General features: G+C 39.0%; 1 protein-coding gene across 1 annotated transcript in view; it reads left to right on the top strand.

Annotated features, from left to right (window-relative positions):
- Positions 1–14,100, top strand: part of pdia5 (protein disulfide isomerase family A, member 5) — a 101,803-nt gene extending 87,703 nt beyond the window's left edge. The window contains exons 17-18 of the mRNA XM_061723158.1: positions 11,228–11,362; positions 13,351–14,100. Coding sequence (XP_061579142.1) covers positions 11,228–11,362; positions 13,351–13,431 — 216 coding nt within the window. The 3' untranslated portion in view covers positions 13,432–14,100. The remainder of the gene's footprint in view (positions 1–11,227; positions 11,363–13,350) is intronic.
- The last annotated feature ends 1,430 nt before the right edge of the window (positions 14,101–15,530 follow it).

The following is a 15,530-nucleotide window of genomic DNA, read 5'->3' as shown; positions in this document are numbered from 1 at the left end:
TAATATGACTAAAGTAGAAGTAAAAAGTAGTCATCCAAATAATTACTTGAGTAAAAGTAAAAAAAGTACTTGGTGAAAAAACTACTCAAGTACTGAGTAACTGTTGTTAACGTCTGATTTATTTTTTAACACAACCATTCAAACAAACAAAAGTACAAAATAATCATCTTCAGGCAAATTAAATCAATAAAATAATAAAATAAATTAAAATGAATAAATGCCTAATATATATACGCACACACACATACAGCTCTATGCAGGAGCTGGGGAAGAGAGTGTTTGAGTTCAGATCCAGGAGGATGAAAGCCAGTTTAGTTGTGACTGGAACACCGGGCCACCTCTGTACACTCCACTAACCTGGAGGGGGCCAGGGCGCTCACGGGGGCTTTGTGGACTTTCTGAAGGCATCCAGTCGTGTCTCTCGGGGTATTTCCTATCAGAGCTGCCCTTTATCGGATGTTCTGGACAGAGTTTTTGGGCACTGCCCAGGGGCCGAGGATGTCCAGGTCAGTGAAGTCAGGATTTCATCTCTGCTTTTTGCGGATGATCTGGTCCCGTTGGCGTCACCGGTCGGGCACCTTCAGCTCTCCCCGGACCCGTTTGCAGCCGAGTGTGAAGCAGCAGAGATGAGAATTAGCACCTGTAGGTCTCAGACCATGGATTTCATTTGGAGACGGTTGAGTGCCTCTCTTTGGGTCAGGGAGGAAGTACTAAGTGCAGGAGCTGGAGGAGATGGCTGTGGAGAGGGATATTTGGGCTCCTTCTTTTCCTCTTTTCCCCCTGACCTGAATCCAGACAAGCATAGGTGGATGGCAAGATGAAATCTTTCTTTTCTCCTCTCAGCTTTTTCCTTTGAAGGGGTTGCCCCAGCAGATGGTTCTATTTTGCATATTGATCTGGCATACTTGCACTCACTCCTGACACAACTTTACCAATTTATCCTGGCGTGGGAACATTGTTAGTTTTGGAAATAATGGTCAGGATATATGGAGCAGTGATGTATCCTCTCTGACCCTCATACGTTGTTCTGAGGGAAATTAGTGACAGTTCCTGGTAAACATCAATTACCAAATCCATCAGAAAACCCAGAGGAACTCGTTAAAGAGTTCATGAGAACACAACTAAAACTCTCAATCCATGTTAATCAAATCACTTTCCATCGAGTTCAACATCTCGAGCGTCGCCAGGGACAAATCTTCCCACCCAATCATGAAGCAACAGAGACAACCCCAATCGCACAGTAGACAAGTTAAAACACTTTATAACCTCTCACTTCAATTCACACTCACATACCCCTTTACCTTTTGGTATGGGCTGCACTTTTATTGTTCTTTCCTGTTTGGGTTTTGTTATTGTATGTTGGGTTTTTTTTCCCCCGCTCTTTTTGTATCTGTAAAAAAACACTTCCATTCACACCCCTCAAATACTCACACTCACCGGCCACTTTATCAGGTACACCTTGCTAGTACCGGGTTTGACCCCCTTTTACCTTCAGAACTGCCTTAATCCTTCATGGCAGAGATTCAACAAGGTTCTGGAAACATTCCTCAGAGAGTTTGCTCTATATTGAGATGAGTTGTTGCAGGTTTGACGGCTGCACATCCATGATGTGAATCTCCCGTTCCACCACATCCCAAAGGTTTTCTGTTGGATTGAGATCTGGTGACTGTGGAGAACATTTGAGTAGTGAACTCATCATGTTCAAGAAACCAGTCTGAGATGATTCTTTATGACACGTTATCCTGCTGGAAGTAGCATCAGAAGACGGTCCACTGTGGTCATGAAGGGATGGACATGGTCAGCAACAAAACTCAGGTAGCTGTGGTGTTGACACAATGCTCAGCTGGTACTAATGGGCCCAAAGTGTGCCAGGAAAATATCCCCCACACCATTACACCACCACCAGCCTGAACTGTTGATACAAGGCAGGATGGATCCATGCTTTCATGTTGTTGACGTCAAATTCTGACCCGACCATCTGAATGTTGCAGCAGAAATGGAGACTCATCAGACCAGGCAACGTTTTTCCTTCTTCTGTTGGCGAGTTTTGGTGATTCTGTGTGAATTGTAGCCTCAGTTTCCTGTTCTCAGCTGACAGGAGTTGTACCCGGGATGTTCTTCTGCTGCTGTAGCTCATCCGCCTCAAGGTTCCAGTGTTGTGGTTCAGAGCTGCTCTTCTGCACCTTGGTTTTAACGAGAGGTTATTTGAGTTACTGTTGCCTTTCTATCAGCTCCAACCCGTCTGGCCATTCTCCTCTGACCTCCAGCATCAACAAGGCATTTGTGCCCACAGAACTGACCGCTCGCTGAATACTTTCTCTTTTTCAGACCTTTCGGACCGGACATTCTCTGTAAACCTTAGAGATGGTTGTGGGTGAAAATCCCAGTAGATCAGCACTTTCTGAAATAATCACCAACAAACACGTTCAAAGTCACTTAAATCACCTTATTTCCTCATTGTGATGCTGGTTTGAACCGCAGCAAATCGTCTTGTCCATGTCTACATGCACTGAAGTGCTGCCATGTGATTGGCTGATTTAGAAATGTGCATTAACGAGCAGTTGGACAGTTGGACCTTGTGTGTGTGTGTGTGTGTGTGTGTGTGTGTGTGTGTGTGTGTGTGTGTGTGTGTGTGTGTGTGTGTGTGTGTGTGTGTGTGTGTGTGTGTGTGTGTGCAAATGTATGCAAAACCCCGAAATAGTTTATTTACATCAGGACATTAAAACTAAGAAAAAAAATATACCATGCAATGACTTTAAATGCTGTCATGGATGTACAGAGGTTCAGAACCTAGGAAAAATAATTGAAATAATCAGCCACTTAAAAATCAAGGCCGATACGTGCTTTTTACAAAAAACATATTACAAACAAAGAAATTTGACTGCCAATTTAACTTAAACAGTTTAAACATGTCTTTTCATCAGCATCCAGTAGCAGACAGAGAAGAGTCTCAATATTGATTAGTAGAAATATGCCCTTTGTTCACAAACTCGGATGGAAGATTCATTATACTCTATGCTTCCATCAATCAAAATATATTCACTTTGGTCAACGTTTATGGTACAAATGATGATGATCCTTCCTTTTTCATTAACATAATTATTGCAGGAGATTTTAACACTATCATTAATCCAAAACTAGATCGCGCAAATTCACAGACTTCCAGAAATTGACAATCAACTGAAACTATTAAAGAATACACGAACCACGTCGAACTCGGCGATAGTTGGAGAATAAGGAACCCCTCAGCTAGAGAATATACTTATTATTCCTCTGTCCATCAGTCTTCTTCCTTATTTAGTTATTCCCATTCCCAATTTATAACCAAAACTACAATCCACCCGGTTCTAATTAGTGACCACGCCCCCATTTCCCTCACACTCAACATCCACCACCATTTAAAACCTAATAAAAGATGGTACTTCAACACATCACTTTGACAACTTCATTAAATGTGAGCCTGGTTTGTTTCTCAGATGGGTGACCTTCCAAACACCTTGCCATCATTGCTGTGGGATACTGGGAAAGCACTTATTAGAGGGGAAATATTAGTATACTCAACAAAAACAACAGCAATCTAGAAGAAAAGATTAAACAATTAAGTGAATACCCCCGTGAACACAGTCAAAACAACCTCAATAATTTAAATTTACAGCTGGAAACTTTGAAACACAAAAAAGGCAGTATCTTATTTAACAACTCAAATATGAAACCTTTGAGCATAACAACAAAATTGGCAAATGTATTAGCGAATCAGATGCAGCATGAAAAAGAAAAATCAGCTATCTGCTCTATTATCAGTTTCTCAGGAGAAGTAATTAAGAACCAACGGGAAATTAATAATGTATTTTAAAAGTTTGGGTTCTGGTCTTGCCTGTATTAGCATAACAATCAGCAATACAGGGAAGACTGGAACCACTTATGGGATTTCACCACAAAGTTTTACATTTAGTCAGGGAACCAGTCAAGGATGCTCCTTCTCTCCTTCACTGTTGCAGTATGACAAAACCCCAAAATTAAAGGAATTCAAGAAACTAGGTCACAACTCTGTCTTTACGCAGATGATGTATTACTATATCTAGAAGATTCTTACAAATCTAGACAAGAGAATTTTAATATCAATGATTTTGCCCAAATTTCAAACTATGCTATTAATTGGCCAAAATCAATGATACTACAGCTTTCAGAAAACACCCGTCATTTATCAGCTGATGTTGATCTGATGAAGGCAAAAGGATCAGCAAAACCTGGCAGGTCATTAAAAAACCTAAATTATTTGTCTGACATAAAGAACTAGCAAATGAAGTTGTAATCCATAGACAAAATTAACTTTAAAAAATCACATCATACACTCGTTTGTTTCATTTTCATTTTATTCTTTATTTCATTCAAAAATAAAACAAAAAATTAAATACAAACACAAACGTTCCTAAATTGTGAATGAAAAGGGAGCAGAAAGAAGAAGAATCTTATCTAATCTGCCCCTTTTTCCCAAGAAATACATTTACAAATAACATAAATTAAAAATTTAAAAAACAACTAAGAAAATAAAATTACTGCCGGCTATGGATATGTCAATCAAACTTAACTAACATTTTTCATTATATTTCCTTAATATACAGGATTTAATGTAATGTTTGATTTGGATTCTTTGTTTTCTTTATTCAGATTGTTTTATAAACTGATTCCTTTCACAGAAACACAACGTTCCATCAATTTAGTCCTGAATCTTGTTTTTTTCTTGGTTTACACACATTATACCACACTATACACACACCAATGCATTATCAATAACACACACATCCATCACAGCCTTCTGTTTTTGTCTTTCTGGACTTCAGTGTCTGGGACTTTAGTCCCTTTTAATAGAGTGTGTGTGAGTGTTCCTTTTGCCAGCCTTGGCACTAACCCTCCATATACAGACACAGTTGTGTAAAAGACACATTAATAACCACATTGTTTTGTCCCACTTCCTCCATGTGTAACCTTAGCAATAGCTGCTGAAATTCACTTGCAGCTTTTTTATATATATTAAATTTAACAATCAGAATCAGAAAGAAGTTTATTGCCAAGTAGTTTAACACGCACAAGGAATTTGTTGTGGTGATTGGTGCAATACAAAATAACAAATAATATTAAAAGAAAAAAATGGACAACATGTTGGGTTTAAAGTGCCGGAGTAAACTGCAAAAACTCAAAATCTTAAAAAGAATATTTGTCTTATTTCTAGTTAAAATTTCTCATTTTTAGTAAAAAATTACATCATTACACTTAAACTGCATTCGACACAGTTGATCATAACATTCTTCTCAGCAGACTGGAAAAGTGGGTGGGACTTACCGGCACTGTGCTTCAATGGTTTAAATCTTACTTGCATGATAGGGCCTTTTTTGTGTCAATAGGAAACCATGAGTCTGAGAGAACCAAGATCACATGTGGGGTTCCTCAAGGGTCTATTCTCGGACCGCTTCTATTCAACATCTATATGTTACCCCTAGCTCAGATTATGGAACATCACAACATTTCCTATCATACTTATGCCGATGACACTCAGCTCTATATTTCAGTATCACCACATGACTACAGTCCCCTGATCTCATTGAGTAACTGTATTCACCAAATCAATGAGTGGATGTGCCAGAATTTTCTCCAGCTAAATGCAGAAAAGACAGAGGTGATCATTTTTGGCCCTAAAAATGAAAGGGAAAAGATCAGCGCTCACCTTGGCTCCATGTCATTGACAGCTACAAATCAAGCCAGAAATCTTGGTGTAATTATTGACTCAGACCTGAACTTCAACAGCCATCTAAAGTTTATCACTAAATCTGCCTATTACCACCTGAAAAACATTGCTAGAATTAAGGGGATTCTGTCTAAACAAGACATGGAAAAACTTATTCATGCATTCATTTTCAGTAGGTTGGATTATTGCAATGGCATCTTTACAGGCCTTAACAAGAAATCTATCAGGCAGCTGCAGCTGATCCAGAACGCTGGAGAGTACTTACAAACACCAGGAAACTGGACCATATTACACCGGTCATGAAATCTCTACACTGGCTTCCAGTGAGTCAAAGGATAGAGTTTAAAATCTTACTGCTGCTCTACAAAGACCTGAATGGTCTTGGACCAAAATACATGATCTGTTAGTTCCTATGAAGCTCCCAGACCCCTGAGGTTCATCTGGATCTGTTAGTTCCTATGAAGCTCCCAGACCCCTGAGGTTCATCTGGATCTGGTTTGTTGTGGTTCCAGAACCAGAACCAAGCAAGGTTCAGCAGCGTTCAGTTATTCTGCTCCTCACCGGTGGAACAAACTTCCTGTAGACCTGAGGTCTGCTCCAACTGTAGATCCTTTAAATCAGGGTTAAAATCATTACTGTTTACTCAAGCGTACTCTTAAATAAAACCTGCTGTACTCTACTGCCCTTATTTTTAACAGCTTGTGCTTTTTATTATTTTACTTCTTTTCTTATCATCTTATTCAATCATATTTGTTATTTACTGTCTAATTATGTCGAATTATTTACTGTCTAATTATGCCTTGCCGCTTTTAATGTCAATGTAAAGCACTTTGAATTACCTTGTGTTGAATTGTGCTATATAAATAAATTTGCCTTGCCTTGCCTTAAAACAAGACTCATCACTGGAAAAAACAACAATTTTCCAGTGGAACAAGATTTTTTGAGAAGATAAATCTTGTCCCACTGGCAGATTTTTCTACTTATTTCAAGTGAAAATGTACTTGAAACAGGTGAAAATGGTCAAATAAGTTATTTTTCTGGTAATGACTCTTGTTTTAAGTGTAATGAGATTTTTTGACTAAAAATGAGACATTTTTACTAGGAATAAGACAAATATTCTTGTTAAGATTTTGAGTTTTTGCAGTGTAATGAGTGTGTACAGAGGTGACCTGGGATGTGCGTTAATGTGACGCCTAAGGTCAGAAGTGGAGTCTTTAATGTAACATAGAGTGGGGTGGGGGGGACAGTGACGTATGTTCTATCAGTACTTTCATTTGATCAAATAAATGTGTGTTTTCTCCAAAATATCAATCCGTCTTGAACATGTGTTCTGTCTGATTGCAGAAGTAATTCTAAACCAAAAAACCTCCATCTACCAGGACAAGAAAACAAAAGCGTCGAGAAGCCTACAGCCTATTAAAATATTGACTGTGCATTCTGGGAAAACCTTTTTAATAGCCAAGAATGTTTTAGCAGTTTTAGTATCTAGGGCCCACAACAGCTCGCAGCACATTGGCATTCCTCCACTGTTCAGCTACGGGGGTTTGGATCCAAATCCTGATCCCGGCTTCAGGAGTTTCAGACACTTCCTAAGCAGCGGGACTCTCTTATCTGCTGCTTAAATGCACAGGTTTGAGGTCTCTTCCTGCTCGTCACGTCCCCGACGGCCAGGGGAGGTTTTACAGTTTTGTTTGAGCAGAGTAAATCTGCATAGTGAGCACATGTTCACTTGGCAATCTTCATGATTAATCAACTGCAGCTCTGATGTAGTATATCAAGCCGGTGTCGATTACGCTCTCTAAGCTGCCCTTGCTGTTTACCCAAGACAAACAGAAGCTTAGCTCCAGCTTTGAAGATGCACACAATTAAAAGTCCACATTGTGCCGTGTGGCTGTTTGGGAGCCGAGCGCAGGATTTGCAGCCAGTGGTTTATCCTGTCACCAGAGTAGTAGAAGTAAAGATGCACGTCGGCTGTTTTTCTTTCACTGTTATGTCTCTGAGATGCAACAGCAAGAATATTATTCAAATGTATTTGTCTCATGTGATATGTAGCTTCAACACCAGTGTAATGAATACAAATGTCCTGACTCGCCTTGAAAACACTACTGTAAAAATAGTTTTTGTTTGAGCTTTTATCCCCTTTTTCATTTCTCCCTGATCCTCTTCTAAATCAAATCCTTGTCATGATGTAATTTATTCATTTCGTTTGTGCATTGTACAACCCCACATCCCAAAAAGTAAACGCAATGATTAGCAAATGTCACGAAGCCATATTTAATTCCCACCAGAACATTAACGACATATCAGATTTAGAAACTGAGATAATATTTTCCATGAAATGGGGAAAATGTCTCAGTTTGAATTTGATGGCAGTTATTGCATTAATATATAAATGCAATTTTTCTAAATCAGATTAAAACCACATGTGGTTGTGGTGTCAGATGTAATCCCAGTTCCACAGATAATTTTACATCTGAATGGTCTGGTCAGTTCTTTGTATTAGTTGCTCTCAGTTCTTTCCTGAACATAATGAGAAAGTCAGCAACATACAATTTATATGCATTTGTACATCCATTCATATATACAGTGTACTCATAAACACTATATGGAAAATTGTATACTTAAATATATCATTTTAAAACCTGCATCATAGATACTCCACACAAATTTGAGACAAATCAGAAATCATGAAGATGTAGTGCAGTAAGCAGTTTTCTTTGCCGTGTCTTAATAACTGATGGGGAGTTCATCAGTGTGCATATCATGCTGCTCTTCAGCGGTAAAGCAGGCCAGCCGCTAATACTCTGCTCCTCCTGAATTTTTGTGATGCGATCGATAGCGTGATATGGGGTCCTCTGCCACTTGAAGACGGATCAATAACGGAATTGGCTGCAGACCTTTGAAGAACAACAACTATACAACTTCATTTTCTCGTGTCAGTTCAATGCATCTCTGATTGATTGCACAAGGATGAGCAGTAGGACAGAGTCTGTAGTTATATTAGTTCTTCCACTGCAGCTACTTTCTCTGGCCTTTTGTTACTGTACGAGTATCTGGAACTGCCCTCACTCAGAAATGGCCAGACATCCAAACTGGATCTTTGGATGAAACTTGTCAGGACGGCTCATATTCTCAGCTCTGTAGACCTCATCGTGTCTTCTTTTTTTTTTGTCTGCATATATATTAATGGTTATTAATACCATGTTGGTAAAAGCCTAAGGCATATATATATGCATTTTTAGTATCTAATATATATATCATATATATTTAATTTATTTATATATATATATATATATATATATATATATATATATATATATATATATATATATATATATATATATATTTTTTTTTTTTATTATTATTAATTTATTTATTTTATGTGAAGGGGTCTTTCTAAAGAGTGTGGCCTCATCACCGAGGAATGTGTTTTACCTTTTTGTAAAATCACTTACAAAAGGACTCCTGAAGACTAACATGGATTATTGTACCTCCGTCACTTCTGTCTACTCCTCTGATCTGTGTTCTTTTTTAGGGCCCAAGCACTTACAGTGCGAAGGCCCTATTGTATCTGTAGGAATTTTTTTCCTTGTTTTCATTTTTATTTTTCCGACGAAAATGAGGGCCTTTTTTTCCCCATAAACGTGCCCCAAAAGTCACCAAATTTTGCACCAAGCCAGGCCTGGTGAAAAATTTGATATTTAATGGTTTGCATTAATGGGCGTGGCCTAATGGCTCAACAGCGCCCCCTAGAAAACTTTGTGCCTCAAGCCCCACGATACGGTTTGACGTACATGCACGGAAATCGGTACACACCTGTATCATGTCACAACTTAAAGAAAAGTCTCTTGGCGCCATGGCCGAAACCCAACAGGAAGTCGGACATTTTCAATTAATCGTATCATTTTGGCGCAATTTATGCCATTTCTTCAGCCGCTTCTTCGCCCGAACCGTAACGTGCACAAATGTGCGTCTCCATCCTGCGATAACGCGCATTACTTTTCTCAGTTAAAAGCGTTACCGTGGCGACAATAGACGCCAAAAAGCGCACCCCCCCTTCATCTGATTGGTCTATACTGTATTTGATAGTTCCTACTTTCTGCCATAACTTTTGAATGGTTTGATATAAAGAGTCGTTCATCGCTGCTTGCAGCTTTGATTTGGTTTTATTTTTCTCATCTCCCCTTTTTCCATCATACTGTAGAGGAAAGCAAACTTCAGCAGCAGTGAATTCATTCAGTAATATATTCTGCAGTTTCTCATTTTTGAGTATTCATATTTGCATAAAAACTTTGGAAGTATTTTGTAATCGGAGGTGATATATTAGTCCCTGCGAGCCCAGACAAAAGTGGTGAATGGAGTTTTCTTCTGCGACATATCAACGTGTCATTCCTGCATTGAGCTTGAGCGGGAGGAGAGTGATGATTTGCGGGTGACGGGTTCAGTCTGCAGCATCCATCACTTTGGAAGAGAGTGGCATTTCATCACGTCCAAACGCTGCGCTGACTGAGGCTCGTGTTAGTGAGGCGGCATTTAAGCCTCATTGGGGCGACTCGTCACTAATTGAGTCAACAGCTACGCCACATAAGTCTGCCCTTGTGGTTCTTATGTCATTGTCACAGTCATTGGTGATTTTTTTTTTTTTTAAACTCATCAAAATGAAATATAGCAACAAGATGAGTCAATTATATTAACCTCTATTTTAAAGGTTTTAGTTCAAGTCTTGGGCCAAGCGGGAATATTTTTTAGATTGATTTATTTGCACAGTTAAACATTACACAAATAAAAGTAACAACTTTACAAATTAACGTGCAGGAAGAGGCGAAAACTCAAAGAGCTTATCAGGTGCCTCCACCTATAGTTAACATAAAACTTAATATCACACTTATAAAACAAAATATACAAATGAGCAATTAGAAATCTATAGATGATAGAAATAAATGAAAATTACAAAGAATTTACACAAAAGAAAAATTATTGGATATATGAATAACGATAAAGAGTACAATTTAGTAATTAAACAAACAAAAAATAAATGACTAAATAACAAACCAAATAAACACAAACAAAAAATAATTTCAAGGAGATTACACAAGACGATAAAATGTGTCAGTACATCCATTACTTATGCCAGAGCAGTTCCATTTACAAAACAAAAGTTAAGTGGTGTTTCAGACATCCGTTAAAACCTTAAATGCCTGTTCTGCTGTTCTTGGTGATTATCTTATTGGAAAAAGCAGAGAATTGTAAATATTTGCAATTTATACATTCAACATACAACAAGCACGCTGACGGAGGATGTTTTGTTCATGTTCAGGATCGATTTTAAGCTTCTCTTATTAGTTTTTAAATCTCTTAACGGTCTCGGGCCTTCTTATCTGTCTGGGGGGCATTATGATGTTTTATGTAAAGCACTTTGTGTTGCATTTTTTATTTGCATGAAGAGCGCTATACAAATAAAGCTTGATTTGGTTTGCTGTCCAGATTGCGTATGCTGCCGTGGACTGCACCAGAGGACAGAACCACGACCTCTGTAAGCAGGAGGGGGTGGACGGATACCCGACCTTCAGCTACTACAACTACGGCAAGTTCCTGGAAAAATACAACGGAGATCGGGGGGTAAGTGGTAACATTTATGTCGACTCCTCTGACACCTCACATTATAGTTGTATTCAATTCATGTTAAACCTTTGAACTACTAAATATACCAGAAAAATCATAATGATTAAATTTAATGCTAAAGATTGAACCTGTTCACATTTTTTAAATTCTGATAAAAGTAATATTTGGCTCTTTTAAAAAGGTTTTTTGTGGGTCGCGAGTGAATTCTCCCTATCAGGAAGGCAATGTTTAATGGTGGATTCACACTGAAACAGGCCCCCAGTCTCGCACTCTGAAGGCACGCCGATTTTTTCCAGTGTCCAGCCGCGGTACTGCAACAAAAAATCCCATGGGGCCCAGAAAGCTTTTTTCCCATAGACCGCAATAGTAAAAGAGAAGCCTCTAAAACTGTTCACAGGAACCTCCAGCTGTAATCACCGGCTATTACTAATCTTTGTATTCTATATTTTTAAGTCATGGACTTTATATCTGTCAAAAATGTTTTATAATGGCCAGAAAAGTCAAAGAAAAGTCTCTTTCTGGGCGTGACGTCACGGCTGACGTCACAGCCGTGTCCGTGCACTCCATGAATGTATTACATCAATATATATTATATAATTATATTATATTAATACATTAATAATATATGTAATAATATACATTAATTAATATATTATGTTAATACATATTATATTAATACTCGTTCTCATTGCCCCGGGGCATGATGGGAGGCCCAGAGCATCATGGGAGGTGACTCAACTGCGCATGCTCTATGGGCCCGTTAACGCGGAAGTAAACCCGGAATTCAGGAACTTTTTTTCGGCTTATGCGCCAGGCGAGCAACTTACATTGAAATGAACGGCGACCATTTTCCTGTCCGGTATCCAGGTTAATATAACACATCCATGCACTGAAAGCGTTAAAAATCGTCTGTCGACGCCTGCAGTGGGCGGGGCTAAAGCTGCGCTGCAGAACTGTTGGGAACAAAGGGCACATAGTCTACATATATCTATATAAAGCTGTACATCTTCAGTTTCCTATTTCACCATGGATCACACTTTGGGAAGCTTCTTTATATTTATGAGTTATTTCCGCGTAGATAAGAGTGAGTTTGATGCTCCTTAACCAGGTTGGTCCTGGATCAACATCAACCATCATCGTTGGTCCCGGTGAAGCTGCAGTCTGTCTGTGGTGATCACTGACACACCGGGTCCCAGCGGATTAGGTCATGATGTTTAAACCGTGTTTTGTGATTAATAAGCACGTTTTTTTATTATTTTGCGTTGGATCGATGTAGCAAATAAAATCGTTTGGACCATCCAGCTCCTCAACCATCAGTTAAAACGGCAGTCAGATCAGCAAAAAGTCAGTTTGCTGGATGACATACCGTATTTTCTGGACTATAAGCCGCATCTGCTCTATTTAAAAAAAAGAAAATAACCGGTATTTATTTATCTATTTATCTGTTTTGAAATCTGCTTTTACCTACTTCTATCTGCTAAAGAAGAAGTAGCGTATTCTTCTTTGCATTTATTTTGTCTTAGTTTTGATTCTAATTCTGGTTAGAGCGCCCCGAGTGGTGGAAGAAAAATCCACAGAATAGCCGCACCTTTGTATAAACTGCATGGTTGAAAACCTATGAAAAAAGTAGCGGCTTATAGTCCAGAAAATATGGTATATTAATTCCTGATAAATTAAGTTTGTTAGTGCACAGCTCTACGTTTGTGTGTACCGTACATAAAAGTACAATCTGCATTGAGGCTTCTCGCTTCGGGAATCCCGGTCTGTGATTGGACGCTGCCTCGACGTCGCGGCTGCTCATTTGCATAAAGTTGAGATTTTTCAACTTCAAATTGACGCTCTGAACGGCTCTGTGGTCTCTGACGCCTCTCGCAGCACTTTCATAGAAAATAAATGGCAACCAGACGCCTATGGCGAGACTTGAATGCTTGAAACTTGTAGATGTGTATCAGTGATTGAAGATCCAGCATCCGTGTGTTTTGCAGGAGGCGGGATTCATCGGGTTCATGCGCAGCCTGAGAGGGCGCGACCAGGAGAAGGTGGGGAAGAAGAAGGAGGAACTGTGAGCGTCGTGCAGGGAGGAGGGCGATGCACTGGGACCTCGTGTCTAGCTCTGAAGCACTAATATTTGGGAGACTTGGTGACCTCGGCAAAAGGCTATTTTTCTCATACCGTGGTGATTCCATTTGTAACGATACCAGTGGACATCTTACAGTCTGACCAACCACTCAAGACTTCTTCTCTTCATGGATAGTCTGATGGGCAAGAAATAGACAATACCTTTTTTTTTTTTTTCTTTTTTTTTTTTAATGTTTTTGCCCAATCACTGTGAGTAAATATGTGAAAAGCTACACCCTATACTGTATCTATGCAATAAAGGCCCGTCCTCCTGCCCCCGTCTGGGGTCCTGGGGGCTGATCACGGTGGGGGCTGCTGGGGGGCATCGTTAGGGTAAAGTGGAGCTTCTTTGTCACCACTAAATGATCCCCCTCCAGTCCCATCCACCCTGCACTGTTTTGTAGAGGACACTCATACTGATTGATGTAACACCCCCCCCTAAAAAACAATACAGAACCTTCATTCCATCACCGATAGGGTCTAGGACATTATTTCATTAACCACTACACTGCAAAAACTCAAATATTTGTCTTATTTCTACTTAAAATGTTTAATTTTTAGTAAAAAAATATCTCATTACACTTAAAACAAGACTCATCACTGGAAAAAACAACAAATTTCACCTGTTTCAAGTAGATTTTCACTTAAAATAAGTAGAAAAATCTGCCAGTGGAACAAGATTTTTTTGCTTGTAATGAGAAGATAAATCTTGTTCCACTGGCAGATTTTTCTACTTATTTCAAGTGAAAATTTACTTGAAACAGGTGAAAATTGTCAAATAATAAGTTATTTTCCTGGTAATGACTTGTTTTAAGTGTAATGAGATTTTTTTTTACTAAAAATTAGACATTTTAACTAGAAATAAGACAAATATTCCTGGTAAGATTTAGAGTTTTTGCAGTGTAACAGATAGAAAACCTTCAAGCTTGTAAGTGTAAAGTGCGATAGGAGGTAAAAAGATACTTTGCCAACATGAAATGGGTATTGTGGCTTGAAGGTCGGTAATCTCGTCTGCGCCATCATGAATGGGTTCGTTTTTCGGACAGATTTGAAACATTTTTGTTTGCGCAAAACCGTGGCCTTAAAGATGAAAGAATATAAAATATATATCTGGGAGTTCAGAAACGTAAGTGTGAGAGAATCAGAGGCCGGGTGTCCTCACAAGTCCTCCAGATCTCACGTAGAAGAACAGGAACATGAACAATCAATGCCAAATATTGCCAAGCATGGCCCTTTATATCCAGCCGGGATAACACGGCACCTCTTTATCACGGCCATTCTGTCACTAGGGAAGCTCTTACATGGGAGGAACTGCACTGCAAAAACTCAACATCTTAACAAGAATATTTGTCTTATTTCTAGTTAAAATGTCTCATTTTTAGTCAAAACAATCTCATTACACTTAAAACAAGACTCATTACTGAAAAAAAAAAAAAACAATTTTCACCTGTTTCAAGTAGATTTTCACTTAAAATAAGTAGAAAAATCTGCCAGTGGAACAAGATTTTTTTGCTTGTAATGAGAAGATAAATCTTGTCCCACTGGCAGATTTTTTTAATTATTTCAAGTGAAAATTTACTTGAAACAGGTGAAAATTGTCAAATAAGTTATTTTTCTGGTAATGACTCTTGTTTTAAGTGTAATGAGATTTTTTTTGACTAAAAATGAGACATTTTAACTAGAAATAAGACAAATATTCCTGGTAAGATTTAGAGTTTTTGCAGTATGAGGGGAAGTGCTGCATGTTTCCGTGTCTTCTCTGTAGTAAACATGGAGTCCAACACATATCCCACCACGATCCCTCAGAGCTGCAACACCGCAGGCCTGACTCACTCTGGGCTTTCAGGGTTTGTGTTTTAGGGTGCAGTCGGCGTTTCCACCAGTTTTTCTGCTGCACAACGCCAATTAGACGAGCGCAAAGCGTCAGCTCTCTGGACAGTTTGCCTCCGTCTGTGTCTTCCTGTCTTCCTCTTCCTGCTCCGTCTCTGAGTTCGGACAGATCTCCCACGCTTCCTCCCCTCTTCAGTCTAACCCAAATTTAATTCCC

This window comes from Cololabis saira, chromosome 6, assembly GCF_033807715.1.
Source record: "Cololabis saira isolate AMF1-May2022 chromosome 6, fColSai1.1, whole genome shotgun sequence".
Lineage (NCBI taxonomy): Eukaryota > Metazoa > Chordata > Actinopteri > Beloniformes > Belonidae > Cololabis > Cololabis saira.
This window is presented reverse-complemented; position numbering and strand designations above follow the sequence as displayed.